General features: G+C 43.2%; 1 protein-coding gene across 13 annotated transcripts in view; it reads left to right on the top strand.

The window, feature by feature from the left end:
* The window catches only part of HMCN1 (hemicentin 1), a 409,401-nt gene that overhangs the window by 137,621 nt on the left and 252,670 nt on the right, over nt 1-19,110 (top strand). For 12 of the 13 annotated variants that reach the window (XR_008305548.1, XR_008305547.1, XR_008305549.1 and 9 more), the window contains 2 exons: nt 4,190-4,465; nt 16,729-16,870. Coding sequence is in view for 9 of the 13 variants with exons in the window: in XM_053242914.1 (XP_053098889.1) it covers nt 4,190-4,465; nt 16,729-16,870 (418 nt within the window). In the remaining 4 variants the exon portion in view is untranslated. Of the gene's footprint in view, nt 1-509; nt 584-4,189; nt 4,466-16,728; nt 16,871-19,110 lie in introns of those variants that run through there. The other variant, XM_053242920.1, reaches the window with a different exon arrangement.

Raw genomic sequence — 19,110 nt, 5'->3', positions numbered from 1 at the left:
TGATAGTGAGTTACATTTTAGCATATTGATAGCTCAGGCCTAGCCCTTGTGTTTCTGTGAGTGCCCATTTCACAATACAATGCTGGATTGCCTCCTCTTTCACAGAGCAGTTAGCACAGGCAGTCATGAGACCTGGGTGTCAGTTCACCTTGAGTTCAGGCATTTAATTGAACTCTTAATAAAATGGAATCAGACACAGGCCTGAATCCTACACAATTCTGGGTTGGTATTCCGGGTTTAATGTTGGGTGGGGGGGTTTCCCAACACTATGTAAATGTTACTCGATAACTTTGCATGTTCCATCTGCAACTCCATGTCATGGATACGTTGCACAATTGTTCTTTTGGCCTGGTTGAAAGCTAATCTAATAAGATCATCTTGAGAGAATCCGAATAATATTGAGTATAGTACTATATGACGATACAAAGAAAATAGATTTTTATATATATTTAAATCAACATATCTGCTTGGAATAGAGACATGGTCAACTAAACACTGTTCAGAAGAAGTTTAAATATGTTCTCAAGATCTCTGAAAATGTCTTGAAAGAATCTGAAAGTAAAAGAAGCTTCCCTACAGAAAGGTAAATGTGAGCTTATAAATCAACACTGGGATGAAAATTTAGTGCCATGGTGTGGCTTGTTTTGTTTAGAAAGATTTATGGTTTCTAAAACTAAAGACAGGTCATAAAGAAAGATGAATGAGAGCTTTAATAATAGAGCTATCATACCTATAATGCAGAAATTAGGAACTAAATGGTGCTACTTGGACAGAGATGGAAGTGCAGGAGAAGAAGCCCCACATAGATAGAATCTATCCTTGATGCTGTTTATTCTGGGTCCTGAAAGCATCAATCGTTGTCATCAGTGGAAGATTTCCTCTCAGGGCAAATAGCTGCCGAAGAGGAGTACCCACATCAGAACTAGGGGAGGGGCAAAAAGCAGCCTTTTTTTTTTGCTGTGATCCTGATCCTTACATCTGTTACTTACATTAAAAAAAAACACACACACACACACACAGACACACAGAGGCAGTAGGCATATTGTGCAGTTTGGCCCTTGGCAGGTCAAAGAGTGTGGTGAGAGTGGTATACCTTGATCCCACTGAAAGGCTGTTGGGAATAATTAGCAAAACAGAGCCTGTTTTTAGTACCTGAGTAATTAGCATGCACACTCAGGGGCTATTCTCACAATCTGCAAAAATCGGGCTAGGAGAGCCTAGCCTGATTTTTGCAGATTGTAAGAACCACTGGGTTCAGCTGCAAGCCTGGTGGTTCTAGAGCGGGTAACCCGCTCAAGAACCCCTGCCCTAAAACCAGGTTTGCAGAGCAAGTGCTCTGCAAGTCTGGTTTTGTAGATTGTGATTAGCTGCGGCATGGCTTCGCGCCGCGCCTACTCACGAGGAGACCCTCGGAGGGGAGGCAAAAAGCTGCCTCCCGGTTCCGGGGGGTCTTGCCAGCATGCCCTGTGTGCTTGCGCAGGGCATGCTGGAGCTTGCGGGGGCCGATCGGCCCACCAGCTCCGTCATGGAGCCTGCAATTGTGTGTGCGGCTGATCCGGCTGCCCAGGGGTCCCGGCAGGATCATCTGCGGGGAGAGTGGGCTTAGCCCGCTCTCCCCACTTTGCTTCCAAAATCGGGTCTTGCCGATCATGAGTCACGGCTCTCAGTGTTCCAGTCCTAATAACAAAGACAAATTCATAGAAGTGTAAAGCATAGGTTCTTGTTCTGGACACAAAATAAATGCAATGTGCAAACTATATCTTCAAAGATTTCATCTGAAAGATATTACTATCTTCCCTTTTTTTTGCCGCTGTATCAGCCAAAATGTTAATGATTTGTATAATATAAATCAAGTGATTTATAATAAAAAAGTATTATAAAAAGTATAATAAAAAGAGTATTAACTTTGTATCAGTGGAGATGGAGGAAAATCCGGTTAAAGAAAGGGTATGCGGTGTCACCTTCACTGCAATTAGAGATCTACAGCTGCATATTTAGCTGGTTAGTTCAACTTAGTGAAGTTATTCACACAGTCAAAAACTATGTTCTACCTGGGTTTGGTTGCTGTGTGTGCTCCCAATTTTCAGTTGTGTAGAAGCAAGGTATGAGGAAAACCTGGGTAGAAGTGATTGTGTGGAGGTAAGGTAGGAGAAAAACCTAGGTAGCTTTTCCTCCTACCTTGCTTCCACACAATCACTTCTACCCAGGTTTGCCTCTTACCTTGCTTCCACACAACTGAAAATTGGGAGCACACATAGCTCTGAAACCCGGATAGAACACAGTTTTTTATTGTTTGGATGACCTCAGTATGTAAAACAGAAACTTTTACGTCATCTTCATGTCCTTTTGGGATTCCTGGGCCACAGTCCTACAGCCTCTAAGATTTCCCTGGCTTGCTCAAGGAACAACACAGATTCACTTGCCTGCAACCTTGGAGAAGCTGCTGCCTGTCTGGGTAGACAATACTACCCATCTAGCTCAGTATTGTCTACACTGACAGGCAGCAGCTTTCCTAGATTTCAGGCAGGTGTCTCCAGTCCTACCTGGAGACACCAGGAATTGAACCTGGCAGCTTCTGCAGGAAAAGCAGAAGCTCTTCCATGAGCTACGGCCCCATCCCCAATCATGCCGACATCAGATGTGTGGATGAGTATTCAATATTGCAGTTAATAACGGCTAGCCGCATGCAGCTGGTAGATGTACCCATCTCTCTTCCTTGCATCCTTCATGCAAAAAAATACTGAGTTGCCAGTTTGTTGCCCAACTTTGCTTTCACAGAAACAAAATGCCCCCAGTTCCCTGAACTTCCAGATATTGGGTGGCAACTTAAAGCATGCCTCTGATTTGGAGTACAAATACCCTTGTCACCTTCCCAGAGGAATGTTTCTTCTCCCTCCACCAATAAAAAAATTTCAAGGTAATATCTCAGTCACTTACATGGCTGGGCTGACACAGTGGATCAGCATCAGCGGTGTGAAATTGCTGGAATCAGGCCAACATTCTTTCACTGCAGAAACAACAAACACTTGAACATGGTTTTTCTCTCCTTGCAGTGTTAAATCTGCCAAGTGTCATATGGCTGTTATCTTGTTTACTTACTACTTATGACAGCATGCCTTGAATGTGGGGAAATTTTGCCTGGAAATGAATCAGCTATTAGTCTGAATGGTGTGAATGGTTGCCTGAATGGTGTGAATGGTTTTTGGAAATGAATTCCAAATTTTGTTTCAAGAAAGAAAGAAAAAGTGTAAACCTGCAAACTCTCACTCTGATCTCACAATAATGTTTATAAATCTATAAAGTGCCTTCCTCCTTGGAAGAGGAAACGTTTCTTTATTTACGTGATCTGTTCTGAGCTTTATTAGAATGTTCCAAAATTCTGAATTTGAGGACTGGTAGTCGGATGATGGGGAAAGGAATTTTGTTGGTGTGTGGCTGGGGAGAAGGAGAACAAAGGCAAAGGTATGATAGAATACCAGAAAATCAACAGAGATCATCGGGTAATTATACTTTAACAGGGGCATATACAGAGCGATTCTCATGATTGCCAGGGGTGGGCTAGGAGGGCTGCTCTTACCCCACCTTCCCCCTAACCAAACCATCCGTCTTCGGCAAGCCTCCCGCATGCCCACGCGGGCAGCCCTGTTCTGTGCAGCTCTTTGAGGCATGGAGCAGGGTAGAGGGATGAGGGGCCAGAACTTGTTTTTCTGGCTTCTGGATATCCCACAATGCAATGTGCAACATGTGTGTTGCATTGGGGATTCCCCTGTCAGATGGGCGCTCTGTGTGCCCATCTCTGTGTCTCCTTGGGCATGAAACCCGATAGCCGGGTTAAGGGTGCAAGCACACCTGTAGCCTCAGCTAACAGGCAGATTTCTTAAGAGGGTTAGGCAGGTGGGGAGTGAAAGGGATCCATGAGGAGCCCACTGCTTCTCACAACCAGTCTAGCCCCGGCTGGGCTGCCCCAAGCTGGGTTAGGCTGGCAGTGGTAGTAAAGCAGCCTCTATAGATGCCATTTGGTTGGAACCTTGCTGAATGACACCTACTAGTTAATCTAGCCCTACTACACATAAACATGTTGAGATCAAACATCACCCTTTTCCTCCATGAGCAAGTAATTAATTGAAGCATTTCCTTCTCTTTCATGATGTGTTAATCTGGAATAATTTTTCTGTTTTCTTTTCAACAGAACCTCCGCCTATCATACAGGTGCCTAATAATGTTACTGTCACTCCTGGTGATCGAGCCATATTGACATGCTTAACTGTGAGCACAGTACGTTATAATCTCACCTGGCTTAGAAACAGCCGAGATCTGAAACTTGTTGAGCCTTCCCGGATCCGGATGATGAGCAATCTCTCTTTAGAAGTCAAAATGGTAAAACTCTCAGATGCTGGCGAGTACAGCTGTTTGGCTTCCAATGAAGGTGGCTCAACTGTGGCATCTGTATTCCTTACAGTGCAAGGTAACGTGGAAAGGAAGCTTTCATTTGTTTAGACAGCATCCCATTAATATCCTCCCCCTTTTTGGTGTTGTCTTTCTTCCCAGATGATGAAATACTTGTGTGCACATTCTCAAATGCCACTTTTTCTACATTGTGTGATTTGTTTATTTCTAAAGTGGCTACATTGCCCTGCCACTTTCCAAAGTACTCAAGGTGACATATGAAGCATAAACACTCACAACCTTCTCTTACCTCAAGGAGAGTTAGGTAAAATCTGATATGAAGATTGTGAGGTACTTCACATGATTGCTGGGAAGTGCCTCAATGAGGTCTGTGGGGAGAGCCAGCTTATCCCGCTCTCCCTATAGACGATCTGCGTCTCCCATCACGGAGCCGGCGGAGGCGGCGGAGATCGGGGGCCGCATGGCTCCCGGAAGTCCCAAGGTTTCTCACGTGAGTGCAGGGGACATCCTGGAGAGACCCCCAATCCCAGGAGGTCTCGCAGCCTCCCGACCGGGGGTCTACTCATGTGTCGCTGTTCGCTGCGGTGACACACAAGCAACAAAATGAGGTTAATGGTGCGCCCGCTCAGTTAACCTCATTTAAGTGGAGGGTGTTTTAGGCGGGCTAACTGCCTTGGGAGAAACCGGGCTTGCTTGGTGGTTCCCAGGAGCACTGGAAAGTGGTCTAAGCCCCCTTAGCCCGCTTTCCAGTGATCGTGGGAATAGCCGCTTTATGTATGGCAAGGAAATGCGGGTGTTTTTAGAATGATCGTATGTTTTGTCCTTTAGTTCCCTTGATGAGTCCTTCAGTTCCTTTGATGACTCAGAATTCATTGTATGAATAAAAATGTGTTGTATTTTAAGACTGACTTTGTAGGTTAGAATTGTTTTTCATATATCCATCCTACCCTTGCTCCAAGGAACTTAGGACCAAGTACATGGGGTTACCTGCCCATAGGCGGGTTCTCATGGGCAAAGTGCTACCAAAAATCAGGCGGAGGAGGTAGGAGGAGGTGCGTGCACTCCTGATAATCATCTGCATGGACCAGCAAGTGTTCATGTTCAAGGTGCAATCTTAGTTGGTTGGCTCAGGCAGCTGACCGCCTCCACCCTAGATCAAATCTAAGCTCACTGATGTCAGCTGCTTGCACTGACAAGCTATGATTGATTCCTTGCACACCATCACTGCTACTGCTGCATCCTGATACTCAGTCATCTGCATGGACCGGGAAGTGATTGTGTGCAAGGTACAATCATAGTTGGTTGGTGTGGGCAGCTGACCTCCTCCACCCTAGATCGTAACTGGAAACAAAGGAGTTGGGGTGAATATTTGCTGAACTGCATATTTTTAAACTCTTCACCCCAAATTTCTTGGCTTAGTGATGCCATCCTTTTTAGAAAAGGAAATGGGTTCCCAAAAGAATTATTTTTTAATTATTATTATTCAAAATCCAATGTTCTTGAAATGAAAAAAGCCCCCGCAAAAACTGCATTAGTAAGCATACAAAGATATTAGCTAGAGTGTCATTAACAGCAGATTTCAAAAATAGGTGACTTTTTGAAGTTTGCCTCTTGAGCAGCAAATGCAGATGAACAAAGGAAGAGTGAGAGATAGCACCGAGGTCCCATGGGACTATGGGGAATTTGTATGTGTTACAAATTCAGTAATCTGTCTCTTCTGGAGTTTGCTTAGTTAATCATCCCTATGGCAAGGTCAGACAGCTAAAGAGGGTCACCTACCTGTAGTGAAAAGAAAAAAAGATAAAAGCATAGAAGAAACTTGAACAAAATCTGTGCATGCATAGTCAGTAGGGTTTGTTGAGGTGCCATTGGGAGGGTAGGAGCACAGGCCACCCATCTCTTATTTCAACCATTGATCATCATGATTCCAGAGCACATACATCTCTGGCCAACCCACAGGCCCTGCACAATGACTCGTGTTATCAATAATTAGATGAACATGTGTACTATGGAAAGACACAAATCTCTTTGCTTCTTCAAAGATATGCTATGTTGAATTGATAAGGTTGGTATAGTTGCAGTGAGACATAAAACAAGTTATCTTAAAATGTATTTCTTTTTCACAATTCTAACCTTTAATGTATTCAAGTGTGGGTTTTTGGGCTGTGCTAAATTTGGCAACTATTTGAACCTTGCAAAGCCTGTGTCTTACTGTACTCCTGCCTGGACTCCATCCTTTTGTGTGATCAACTTGTGCAGCTGAAGTATCGCTGAAGCCAAGAGAACTGAAGCCCACAGTTTTATGTTTAAGCCTCATTGGAACCGCAAACCTCTTTCACTGCATTGTGCCCAGAATCACTATTAAGCTGTTTTGCCTAGCTTTGGTTAACAAAAGGAGTTAAAACACTTCAGCAAAAATATTTAATGTTGAGCTACAGAAAATTCAATACATATTGATAAAGTATGACCTATGTTAATACAAGCCAGATGTCATTTTTTAAATTGAAAAGTACACTGCAGTTATGTGTGTAAATAAACTAGAAATGGGTTCAACCTGGGCTCCATTCTAGAGAACAGCATTCAAAGTGGAAATAAGGAGGGAATGTCTTGTGTGTGTTCTAGCACTGTCCTTTTGGATCTCTTTCTGTAGTTTGTGGGATTAAAAAACAACTCTTGTTGCAGATTTCTTCATATGCCAATCCTGGTGCCAATTTATTACAGCTCTTAATATCAAACTTAAGTGTTCTATTTTCCAGTGGTCAAATCGATGATAAATGGACTTCTAAAAACCAAACTGATGAGCTTACATGATATAAGAATCATGAATCTATGCCAAAATAGAACTGCAAAACAATTTCATTTTTATTGGTTAGGGTAAGAATTGTGCTTAATCTCTAGGTTACTTTATCTATTGGAACATATATGTGGATAGGATTCCGTTTAAGCCAGGGCTCACGGAATATAGCCCTGTAAAAAGTGGCACAGTAATGCAGCCGTGTCTGTAACTTCTAAAAAGTTTATGTGCTATGGATCATGCTATTCTGTTGTGTCAAGCTGACTGTGTACAGCAGGTGTTTCCCTAATAGATACTAATCATGCATTAGGCTATTTAACTAGGGACCAAACTAACATGAATAGGATCCATGATTCTAAAAAGTCTTATTTGCAACAGGGAGGATGGGGGGGGGGATTCACATACAGGATGTGGCATGGCTAGGTGGGTGGGTTAAAAACTACCCCTATAATGCCATGGTTTGCCTTGGAGATCTCTCTTATCTTGAAGCTGACATTTACTCTGTAGTGCAAAATTCATGGGTCCCTGTATATTTTTCCGCTGTGGGGAAGTAGCAGGTGGAAGTGAGCCATTTTGGAAGGGCGGTATATAAATCAAATATAAATAAATAAATAAATAAGTGGTGGGAATTTTAATCAGGAAACCGTGGTGGTGGTGGTGGTGGTGGTGGTGGGTTTTAATAGCACCATAATCTTGATCTGAACCTCCCCCACATCTGCCATGAACTTTTTGAAAACTGCCAGAGATCCTGTCAATTGTTCTCATGCATCATGTCTTGCTTGGCCTTTAAAGCAGGGCACTGTATGCTTGCTAATATTCTCTGCTCTCCTCCCCACCCCTTCCAACTAGTCAGGGAGATTCCTTGCATGAGTGATAACAATGGAAGGAAAATGTTTAGCTTCCCTGTGATTACAGTTCTACATAGAGGTAGGTGAACTGTCCCCTGCTTGCCTCAGACTAAGGCAATAGTCTTCTTGGCTATATAGGGGATGGGGCCTTCGCTCAGTCAGTGGCAGAGCATCTGCTTTGCATGCAGAAGGTGTCAAGTTCAATCCTTGGCACCTCAAGATAGAGCTGGGAAAGGGCCTTCTCTGAAACCTGCAGAGCTGCTACTATTCGGTGTATTCTGTACTGAGCTAGATGGACTAATGGCCAGACTCAGTATAAGACGGTTCCCTATGGTTTTTCAAGAGGAGAGCTGGTCTTGTGTAGCAAGTTTGAATTGTCCCTTTTGCTAAGCAGGGTCTGCCCTGGTTGGTATTTGAATGGGAGATAACATGTGAGCACTGTAAGATATTCCCCTTGGTGGATGGGGCCAGTCTGGGAAGAGCATCTGCATGCTTGCATGCAAAATGTTCAAAGTTCCCTCCTGACATCTCCAAGACAGGGCTGAGAGAGATTCCTGCCTGTAACCTTAGAGGAGCCACTGCCATTCAGGCTAGACAGTACTGAGCTAGATGGACCAATGATCCGACTCTGTTTATGGCAGCTCTCTGTGTTTCTTAAATGATCTGCCTTCTCCTTCAAAATGGGGAAGAAACTAGATCATTTTTCAAGCCAATCCAAGGCTTGGCAGATGACACCCCTGCCAGCCATCCATGCTAGCCTGGCCTTGTGGTGGAAGCAGCATCACCACTAGCAGGGAGGATTTTTGTTCCTCTGACTTGCTACTGAACAGTGTGCATTCACCTCTACTTTATCCTGGAGGAGACCTTTTAAGCTCTGTTTGGATTCCCGATCCTGACAGCCCTTCAGATCCTTTACAGCTGGAGTTGGTTGCCCCTAAGAGAATCTCTGGGTACCTGATGCCACCCAATGGAGCTTCTCTCCCTTCCTTAGAACCCTGTGTGGGTTTCCAGAGAGCAATATGGGAGCAGACTCACACAGGAAGTTGTTTATGTAAAGCAACGGCCAGGTGGGACAGATGATGCATCCACACTGGTGAAAACCTTCATTTTTGAGAGTGGTACTAGGGGAAGGTCAAGGAATTTCAAATTGCCTGAAGTGATGAATGCTATTTCACACAAACAGCTTCCCATAAATTTCCTTTTAGCTGCTTATTCATTGAATAGTGAAAAGTTGAAGGTTTTTGTTCTAGGGCTGGTTTGCTTCAAAAGCAATGGTGTAGGGATGTGCACAAAATGGATTTTGCATTTTGAGCTTGAAACAAAATGCAGACAGCCAAAACGTTTTGTTGAAACAGTGGCTGACTCAGTTGTTTTGACAGAACAACCCTTGAAACGTTTTGAGTGTTTCAGCTATAGGGAACAATGGGGAAACTAAAAATACCCCATTGTTCCCAATGGGTAGCTCCTAGGGACACCAAAGTGGTAGGTGGTAGGGCATGATGGGCACTACCTAACACCCAACCCACAACAAAAATTGGCAAGCAACCAATTTTAAACAGTTTTTTTAAACCTTTCTCCACACCCCCATAGGAATTTAGGGTTGCCAACATTTCATTGCCAGAAAGAGGGACACAAGTTTTGGGGGCCTGGCTGGAGGGGCCTGGGGGGGCTGGCTGGGGTGGGAGGTGTATGCAGTGGTAATCAAGAGCCTGAGTATCTATGACATATAAATTATTGAATTATATGCTATTGAATAATGCCAAAACAAAAGCAAGGGCAATCACGAGAATACAACCAAGCAAAACAAAGAGGAAAGAACCCACCCGTGACTAAGACGGAGATGTATAAAAGTCATATATTGCAAAAAAACAATTAGAAATATGTATTGATAATCAGTAGGACAATAGTAAAATAATTTCTTATTTCTTACAATGGTAAGAAAATTAGTAATTGAACCAGACATAAGAATTCAAAATGAAACATGAATAATAACATGTATAATAATGGTCGAGACATCTAGAGGAGATATTCCTGAAACAAGGCAAAAGGGGCTGCTCAAGATCTGAATGAAGTAGGCAGGGCTCTCAGCTGGCTGTCCCTAACTGGCTAACATAAACACAGCCTCAAACCAGTACACATGAAAAAGAAAAAGAAAAAACCAACCCCCCCAAAAAAACCCCAAAACCCAAGTAACCAAGGAGATTAAAAAATGACATAACAAAGAACAATAGATGCCAGTATAAAGGGACAAAAGGAAGGTGATGTCTGAAACATGGCTGCCAGAAGATACCGTGGAAGATGTAGTCTCAATACAATCCGTGCAGGTGTAAAAGGTTTCAGGTTCCAAAGATAAGTCCAGCCGAGTGTAGCCTCAGTAGAATGTAGGCATCATCAGTCACAGACTACGCCCCCACATGCCATAATAGATTAATGCAAAGTTCCTATATCAAAACTTCATATGTCGTACGGCTCTTCTAGATATAAGCCGTTTTGCGAAGATAGCTTCATCAGCCTCCTCTGCCATCAATAAAACCAATACCTTACTCCTCAGACTGGATAGAGCCTCTCAGTATTGTCCGGCATTGTAAGAAATAAGAAATTATCTTACTATTGTCCTACTGATTATCAATACATATTTCTAATTGAATAATGCCAGCATTGTTATCATTTAGAACATGTTCAAGTTATACCACTTTTCAACCAAAAACTTCTCAAAATAGTTTACACAACGAAAGGAATAAAATGCCCCCCTGCAAGTATTTTACACTTCACGGTGGATGTTCTGTAAGCTGTTCTAGTTGCTGTTGCAGAACAGATGGGGGTGGGGGAGAGTCATCAAGTTCTTAAAAACAAAGAGAGTCATCAAGTTCTTAAAAACAAAATAAATAATGTTAAGAAGAAAGGTGGGAGTCAAAACCATGCATGATCATCCAGAAATCTATAAGCAGATCCCAATCTACCTTTTGCTCATCTGGGCCTAACTATTCCCCAGAGCAAGGATAGCCAACCTGGGACTCTCCAGCTGCTGCTGGACTATTATTGCCATTATCCTGAGCCACAACAGCTGGGAATGATGGGAGCAATTGTCCAGCAATGGCAAAAGAGCCCCAAGTTGGCTACACCACAGTCAATGATCTGCAGCAGCTCCTTTAGCCTCCAGGCATAATTATGACACCCACAGGAAGCTCCAGGTGAGTTAGCAGCAGGGGTAATCCATGTTCTGGCTGGACTCAGTAGCAATGCATTTATCACAACCACCACCACCACCACAACACAGCTCAAGCCCCATGATTTCACAAAGTTTTTTGTTCACACATACCATCCCACTTAGACATAGATCAAGCTTTGGGTGAAAAATTAAGTGAATCCTCCAGGTTTACAGATACACACACACACAGCCAGAAGTGGCCAGTCAGTTAGCAGGAGTCTGTGGGTCTATTTACATTTGATAAGTAGCCACTTGTGAGATGTAAATAAACCCAGGCAATTGCTCCTGCAAGTTTGCAGAGCAATTGAAACTTCTTTTGTGAACTTGGTTGTTTCTTTCACATTATAATATGGATTTCACCCAGACTTCAAAGGGCTCAATGCAAATGCATTGAGGTATGAGAGATAACCCCAGGCTCTGCCAATAATACAGGAAAAACAGCTCCCCGTACAGGACAAGAGATTTTTGCCTCAGATACGGGACTTCCCGCATAATACGGGACTGTTGGGAACACTGCATAGGATTGCAAGCCAATTGGTAGCCAGAACTAGAAAACCAAGCAGCAATGGAAAACAACCAGCAATGGAAAAACAGGCCTTCAAAATGGCACTTGAAATGTTGAAATGTTTCGACTGGAAACAGGGTTCTTTTGTTCCAAGCTTGAAACAGGCACTTTATTTAAAGGGCATTTTGTTTCAGGCTTGAGACACTCGTAATAGCCCATTTGAGTCGAAATGTTTCAACAGTGAAATGTTTTGCACATCCCTACAATGGTGGTATCCCTAGTTTCTTCATCTCTCCATCCATTTGCAAATATTGGACCTAAAGGTTTGTTTGTTTGTTTGTTCGATTTCTATCGGCTCATTTTTGTTGCTAGGATCGTACTCTGTAATCAGAGTATAATGAAGACTGTATTCTCTCTGTGTGGTGGGGGTGTGGTGGGGGGACCACAATCAAAATATTTGAAGAAATAGTGCCCCAATGGCATGTTTAAAAATTTGGGGAGAGGGCAGTGGTATTCTGTGGGGTGTGTGATCTCCCCACCATTAGAAAGCACGCTTGCCACGAGAGAAAAACATCACCGTTGGTTCTTTGTCCCTCTTGTGTCGCTGACTACTGCTGGGACAGAAAACAAAGCTAATAATTGCTGCCAGATGTAGCTGTGCTGGATTTTGCAGTATGTTTTGTTGACTTTCCACAGGGCAATCCGCTATAATGTGCAAAATATGTATCTTAATCAGAGGCCATTATTTCTGAGTTCCTCCTTGACAGTTCAATAAAATAACACTGCATTGTCAGAAGAGGTTCTGTTCAGGCACAGTGTGTACTCCCATTTGAGCCAATCTCAGTTTCTTAATGTCAACAGAAGAGTAGATCTTCCTCAAACCCACAAAGCATTTAAAACATCCCCCAGTCTGTTTTGGCAATGTTTAAAAGAGAATAAAAATAGCCTAGGCAGCTGTGCACATGGCAAATCACTTCAGAACAATCCTGTCATATACATTGATTTTTAAAAAAAATAAATCTGGATTTGATTCCATTCTTTCTCCTAGAGCTGCTTAGCCCTGTCAGTTGTGCCTTTCCTCCCATGATCTGAGAGCAATTTATAGCTGCTTCATGCTTTATACAGCTGTCATGTTTACCACAATATACTGGTCTTACACTAGGGTTTCCCAGAGCAAACACAAAGAGGAGATTCTCACGACTGGGCAAAAGCGGGCTAAGGGAGCCTGGCCCACTTTTGCCCGATTGTCTGCTGCCACTGGAGCCACACAGCTCCCGGCAGCAAATTCTCCTAATCCCCCCTCCCCTGAGACGAGGTTAGCGGAGTGAGCGCTCCGCTAACCCAGTCTATTTGATCGTGTATTGCTGCAGCACGGCTCCGCGCCGCAGCAACACATAAGGAGATTCCTGCTGTGAGGCTGAAACAAGCCTCCCAGTCCTGGAGGTCTCTCCAGGATGCCCCACGCACTTGCACGGGCCATCCTGGAACTTCCGGGGGCCGTGCAGAACTTCCTGGAACTTCCGGGGCTGGCAGACAAGCAGCACTTGCTCTCTTAATCCCATTTCAGAGGGTGGCTCTGGAGGTGAGTTTGCTGCCGAGGCACTGCCCGGATTGGACACAATCCCGGCGGTTCTTACGCACAAGCAACACTGGGCTTGGCTTTGTTAGCCTGGTTTTGCCTGCGCATGAGAACCAACTCAGTGTGTAACTTTGAAACATTTGTGGATATGAACGGGCAGTCCTACAATTAGTGGACCCCTGGCACAGTTTCATGTTTAGGAACCCATGTCTGTATTGTGCTGCAGGAAACACCAGTGTAGCCACAGTGTCTCTGACATCTCTTGTTAAAGTGAGCAGAATATATGCACAAGAGGAGGGAGGGGCGGAAAGTAGCTGGAGGCTAAAAGGTAGAACAGGGCTGCACAACTTCAGCCCTCCAGCTGTTTTGGGACTATGACTCCCATAATCTCCAGCCATAGTGGCCAATAGTCAGGGATAGTGGGCATTGTAGTGCAACATCTGAAAGAGAGCCAAAGTTGTGCAGTCCTGCGTAGAACTTTGAACATTCCCTCAAGTTAATTTGCACCTCTTGCAACTCCAGTATTTGAACAATATTATGTTTCCATCAGATGCATTTTTGTCAATCAGTCAATAAATTAAAACTGTTGTTTAGCCAAACAATACACAATTGGGGGAAATACACAATTTAATTTTCCATAAAGCATTAATGTCTTCATTTAGAAGAAGCTCTGATTTACTGAAAGGGAAATTGAAATTTGGGTGGACTGATTCCATTTCATTAGTCTCCTGTGGATTTCTGGTGTTCTTGCAGGGCACACTTAGAAGACCATTCAGTGTGATTTACATATTTGTAAACTCATAAAAAGAAATAACGCTAAGGCACATGAGCATGAAGATAATGGCCCAGTTCCGATGTAGTGTTAAACTATGGCTTAACTTTACAAGAATGAGCTGTTTTATTTCTCAACCCCTGTCTATGAAATGGAAAATAATGATGATCTGTTTAATTGGTGATCAAATTATTATTAGCCAACTTGGCTCCACAGATTGAGAAACACAGAGTAAGGGAGAATATACCTTTTTATTGGACAAGTTAGTCTATAAAAATATTGGAAGCAAGCCCTTGCATGTATATGCCAATGGTTTTGTAATCTTATCATAGCAATGTTGCTGTTTAGGAAGAAAGTCTACATTCTCTTGAAATGTGAAGTTGAGTAGTAGGAAGTTGACTCTCCAATATGCTAAAGATATTGGAGTTCCCAAAGGAAAAACCATTTGAAGCTGAAAGGAAAGAGGATTCTTTCTACAACTTGTTTCTTTTGGCATTAGCACCAGCTAATTACAGAAAGGGCTCTCAAGTGAATCTCAAGATGGAAAGAATAGTTCAAGATTTGCTCTGTGTACCCACAATCATTGTAGATGGTAGTCCTGAAAAGGAGGGGCATGGCTCAGTGCTGGAGCACGTGTTTTGCATGTGTAAATTCCCACATTCAAACCCTAGCACTTTCTGTTAAAGAACTCAAGGAGGAGGTCATGTGACCCTGGGGACTTTTTCCTGATAAGGACAGACAATACTAAGCTGGCTGGACTGTTGGTATGACTCAGAGTTACTAATGTGATAAAACCATGTCTGAATTTGTACACTGCAGGTGGGGGTATTGCATAAAAACTCCCTACAAATAGAAAAACAGATGTCAGAGAAAAGAGTGCCAGTCTCATTGGATAGGCAAGTTTTATATGTACAGGGGCTTCCCTCAATTCAACTCTGGGGCACCATTCAAACATATGACCCCTCTCCCACAGTCAAAGATACTGTCAAAGAACAGACCAGCAGTCTGACAATAGTTTAGCTATGTGGCCTGCTGCTTGTGTAGACCACGGCTAAGTATATGGCCACTTCTTTATTTCTAGGTTCTAAAGCAACCAGGGTGTGTGTGTGTGTGTGTGTGTGTGTGACTAGAATGTCTGAATGAAGTTGTGATGAGGTTAAAGGAGAGTAGTTTACTGTTTCATGTAAACTACTTTAGGGATCCTTTTGGATCAGAAAGTGAGGGTAGAAATAAAAGAAATAACTAAAAGGACAGCCAAAAGGATGAAGAGGTTCAAGCATCTTTCCCATGAAAAAAGGCTTAAGTGTTTGTGGCATTTTAATTTTTTTTAATTTATTTTAAAGAAAATGATTGTGGAATGAGACAGGACATGGCAGAGATTAATAAAATCATTCATAGTATGGAGAAAGTGGATACAGTTTATTTTTTTCCTCTCTCATAATATAACTTAAGGTCACCTAGTGAAATTGATTGGCAGTCGTAAATTCGGGACCAATAATTTATTCATCTAACACATAATTAATATGTGGAATCCATTGCCACAAAATGTAGTGTAACGGCCACTTGCTTAGGTGGTTTTAAAGGGGGACTAGTCAAATTTGTGTAGATTAGGTCAGTCTATGGCCTCTAGCTGTAACAGCTACAGTAAATGCCAGGTCAGAGGTACCTGTACTATGCCTTTGAATACCAACTGCTGAGGGACAACAAACAGAAGAGGGCTATTGCCTTCCTTTCCTGCTTGTGGTCTTTGTAGAGGTATTTGACTGGCCATTATGAGAAATAGGATGCTGAACTAGATGGCCCTTTGATCTTAACCAGCAAGTCTCGTCTTATGTTTTTAAATTTCAGCTGTACAAAGTGTTTAGGTAAAACCCTCTTTGTCACATCCTGCATCAAAGGTGTCTGTGTTGCAGCATCCTGGATTTTCCCGGAGCTGTCGTAGAAAAAGTCAGGATATCATGTAGAGCAATTCTCGCGTTCTTTTGCCTGGACCCTATTATTAAATGCACGGATTGCAATCCTTTTCTGCCGCTCCCCCCAACTCTTGCTGTGTAGATGAACTGGAATTGTAGTGGGCCAAAGGTTTGGAGCACCTGGATGATATGGGCTGGATATGTCTTGAATAAGCATCTATCCATGCTTCCTTCTAGATGTAACTCACACCAGATGCATTTGTATTGTCACCACACTTATTTGGGATCATATTCTCTTGCTGACTGATTAGGTTCCAGTTCCAGTACTATTCTGAGAAGCAGTTAACCTGCATAGGCTGCCCCATGTGCCCTGCTGCTCCTTTTTGCTCTTGGGTACCCTGCTTCAAAGAATCCCACTAACCCGATCTGCAGCCATACCTTTTGGGCAGTTAATGATCACATGACACAGCAACTCTACTCACTTGGCTCTACAAATTTCAGGGTGTTCTGCTATACAATCAGCCAGTCAATGTAGGGAATCCATCTTTCTACTCTGCCTATGTCTGTTGGGATGTTCTTCTGCTTACACTGGATTCTGTCAGTCCTAAACTGGATCTTGCTCTCATACAATCCTTTTGTGTATGAAACTCCAGTAAGATGGTATATGGAAAAACCATAAATGATTTATGTTCTATTTTACAGAACCACCCAAAGCTATCATCTCGCCCAAGAATCAGTCATTTACTGAAGGGTCCGAGGTGTCCATAAGTTGTTCTGCAACCGGCTATCCAAAGCCGACCATAGTATGGATGCACAATGATATGTTTATCATGGGCTCTCACAGGTACTTATAGACCTTTCCTCCTATATTAGTTGTTTGTTTGTTCAGTTTCTATACTGCCTTTCATAAGGCATCCCAATGCGGTTTACAAAAGTTAAAATACAATAAAAGTCCATAAAATCCACATTTAAAATCTTAAAATTAGTTTAACAGTAAAAACCAAACAACAACAACCATAAAAAAGACAAACAGAAGCGGGAGAGCTGAGAGATCTGGCAGCCCCTAAGGGGTAAAAGCTTGAACAAATAAAAAGGTCTTTAAAAGGTAAAGTGTGCCAGGCGACCACAGAGCCCTGTGGTTGTCTTTGGTAGAATACAGGAGGGGTTTACCACTGCCATCTCCGATGCAATCTGAGATGAAGACTTTCTGGGAAACAGACCAGTGGGGATTTTTTAATTTAACTTAATTTAATTTAATTATTCATCACATTTATATACCGCCCAAACTTTCGTCTCTGGGTGGTTAACATAAAACAATTAAAACGCATATAAAAAGTTAAAACAATCCAACAATTTAAAATCAATCACAAAATTAAAACCAACAAATTTTAAAAGGCTATAGAAGCTTGGTTAAAAAGATGGGTTTTTAGATGTTTTTTCAAAATTGCCAGAGATGGGGAGGATCGTATCATGGGGAGTGCATTCCACAGTCTCGGGGCAGCAACCGAGAAGGCCCGTCTCTGTCTAGCCACCAAACTAGTTGGCGGTAACTGGAGACAGACCTCCTCAGATGACCTCAATGGGCGGTGGGGCTCATAGTAAAGAAGATGCTCTCTTAAATACCCAGGACCTAAGTCATTTAGGGCTTTATAAGTTATAACTAGCACTTTGTACTTTGCCCGGAAACCTATTGGCAGCCAGTGTAACTCCATCAGCAAAGGAGTAATATGGTCTCTCCAAGATGACCCAGAGACCAACCTGGGTGCCGCATTCTGAACCAACTGAAGTTTCCGGACTACGTGCAAAGGCAGCCCTACGTAGAGTGCATTACAAAAGTCAGGTCTGGAGGTCACCAACAGATGTAGCACTGTTCTGAGGTCATTGATCTCGAGAAATGGACGCAGCTGACATATCAGCTGCAGCTGATAGAAAGCACCCCTGGCCACCGCCTCAACCTGAGAAAGCAGGGAGAGGTGTGAATCCAGAAGTACTCCCAGACTGCGAACCTGTTCCTTTTGGGGAAGTGTGACCCCATCTAGAACAGGGAGATCAAGATCATCTCTGGAGTTCTGACCCAGCACAATAAGTACCGCCGTCTAATCTGGATTCAGCTTCAGTTTATTCTCTCTCATCCAGCCCATTACCTCTCCCAGGCAGGCATTTAGGGAGGATATGTCAGCTCCTGAAGAAACTGACATGGAGAAGTAGATCTGGGTGTCATCAGCGTACTGGTAACACCCAGCTCCAAATCCCCTGGTGATATCTCCCAGCAGTTTCATGTAGATGTTAAAGAGCATTGGAGAAAGTATGGAGCCTTGAGGGACACCATACTTAAGCTCAGATTTCAAAGAGCAACTATCTCCAATCGACACCATCTGAAATCTGAGAGGTAGGAGTGGAACCACTGTAAAACAGTGCCTTCCACTCTCAGATGCTCCAGAAGGATACTTTGGTCAATAGTATTGAAAGCCGCCGAGAGATCCAAAAGGACCAACAGAGTCACACTTCCTCTGTCAATTCCCAATTGGAGATCATCCATCAGGCCGACCAAGCGAGTCTCGACCCCATAGCCCGCCCAAAAGCCAGTTTGAAATGGGTCTAGATAATCAGTTTCCTCCAAGACGGCTAGACTGAGAGGCCACCACCCTCTCAATTACCTTGCCCAACCATGGGAGGTTGGAGATAGGCCTATAATTGCTGAACTCTGATTTGAACCAGCGACCTCTGGCTTGGTAGTCAAGCCATTTCCCCGCTGCGCCATTAGGTGGCCTTAGTTGTTGTTTTTTAATGCGGCCACTGATGTCAAAGAGCAGACATTCACTGGAAGAGCATTCCAGAGCCTGGGGGCAACAACAGAGAAGGCCCTGTCCCTCACGCACGACAGTTTAGCTTCTCTCTATATTGGTGTTCTTAATGTGGGCACGGAAGGTACCTTCTTTCTTCTGCTGGAGGAAAGGTTCATGAGGCATAGTGCAAAAGTCCTTGATTGAAAATGTGTTGGCTACTGCAGTCTGGTCTGAGATTTAGAAAACTATGATCCATAGTTCAATGCCAGCACTGCATACATTAATAGCATCAAATTAT

This window comes from Hemicordylus capensis, chromosome 4 (genome assembly GCF_027244095.1).
Source record: "Hemicordylus capensis ecotype Gifberg chromosome 4, rHemCap1.1.pri, whole genome shotgun sequence".
In the NCBI taxonomy this organism is placed as follows: domain Eukaryota; kingdom Metazoa; phylum Chordata; class Lepidosauria; order Squamata; family Cordylidae; genus Hemicordylus; species Hemicordylus capensis.
The sequence above is the reverse complement of the archived record's forward strand: the minus strand, read 5'-3'. Positions and strand labels throughout refer to the sequence as shown.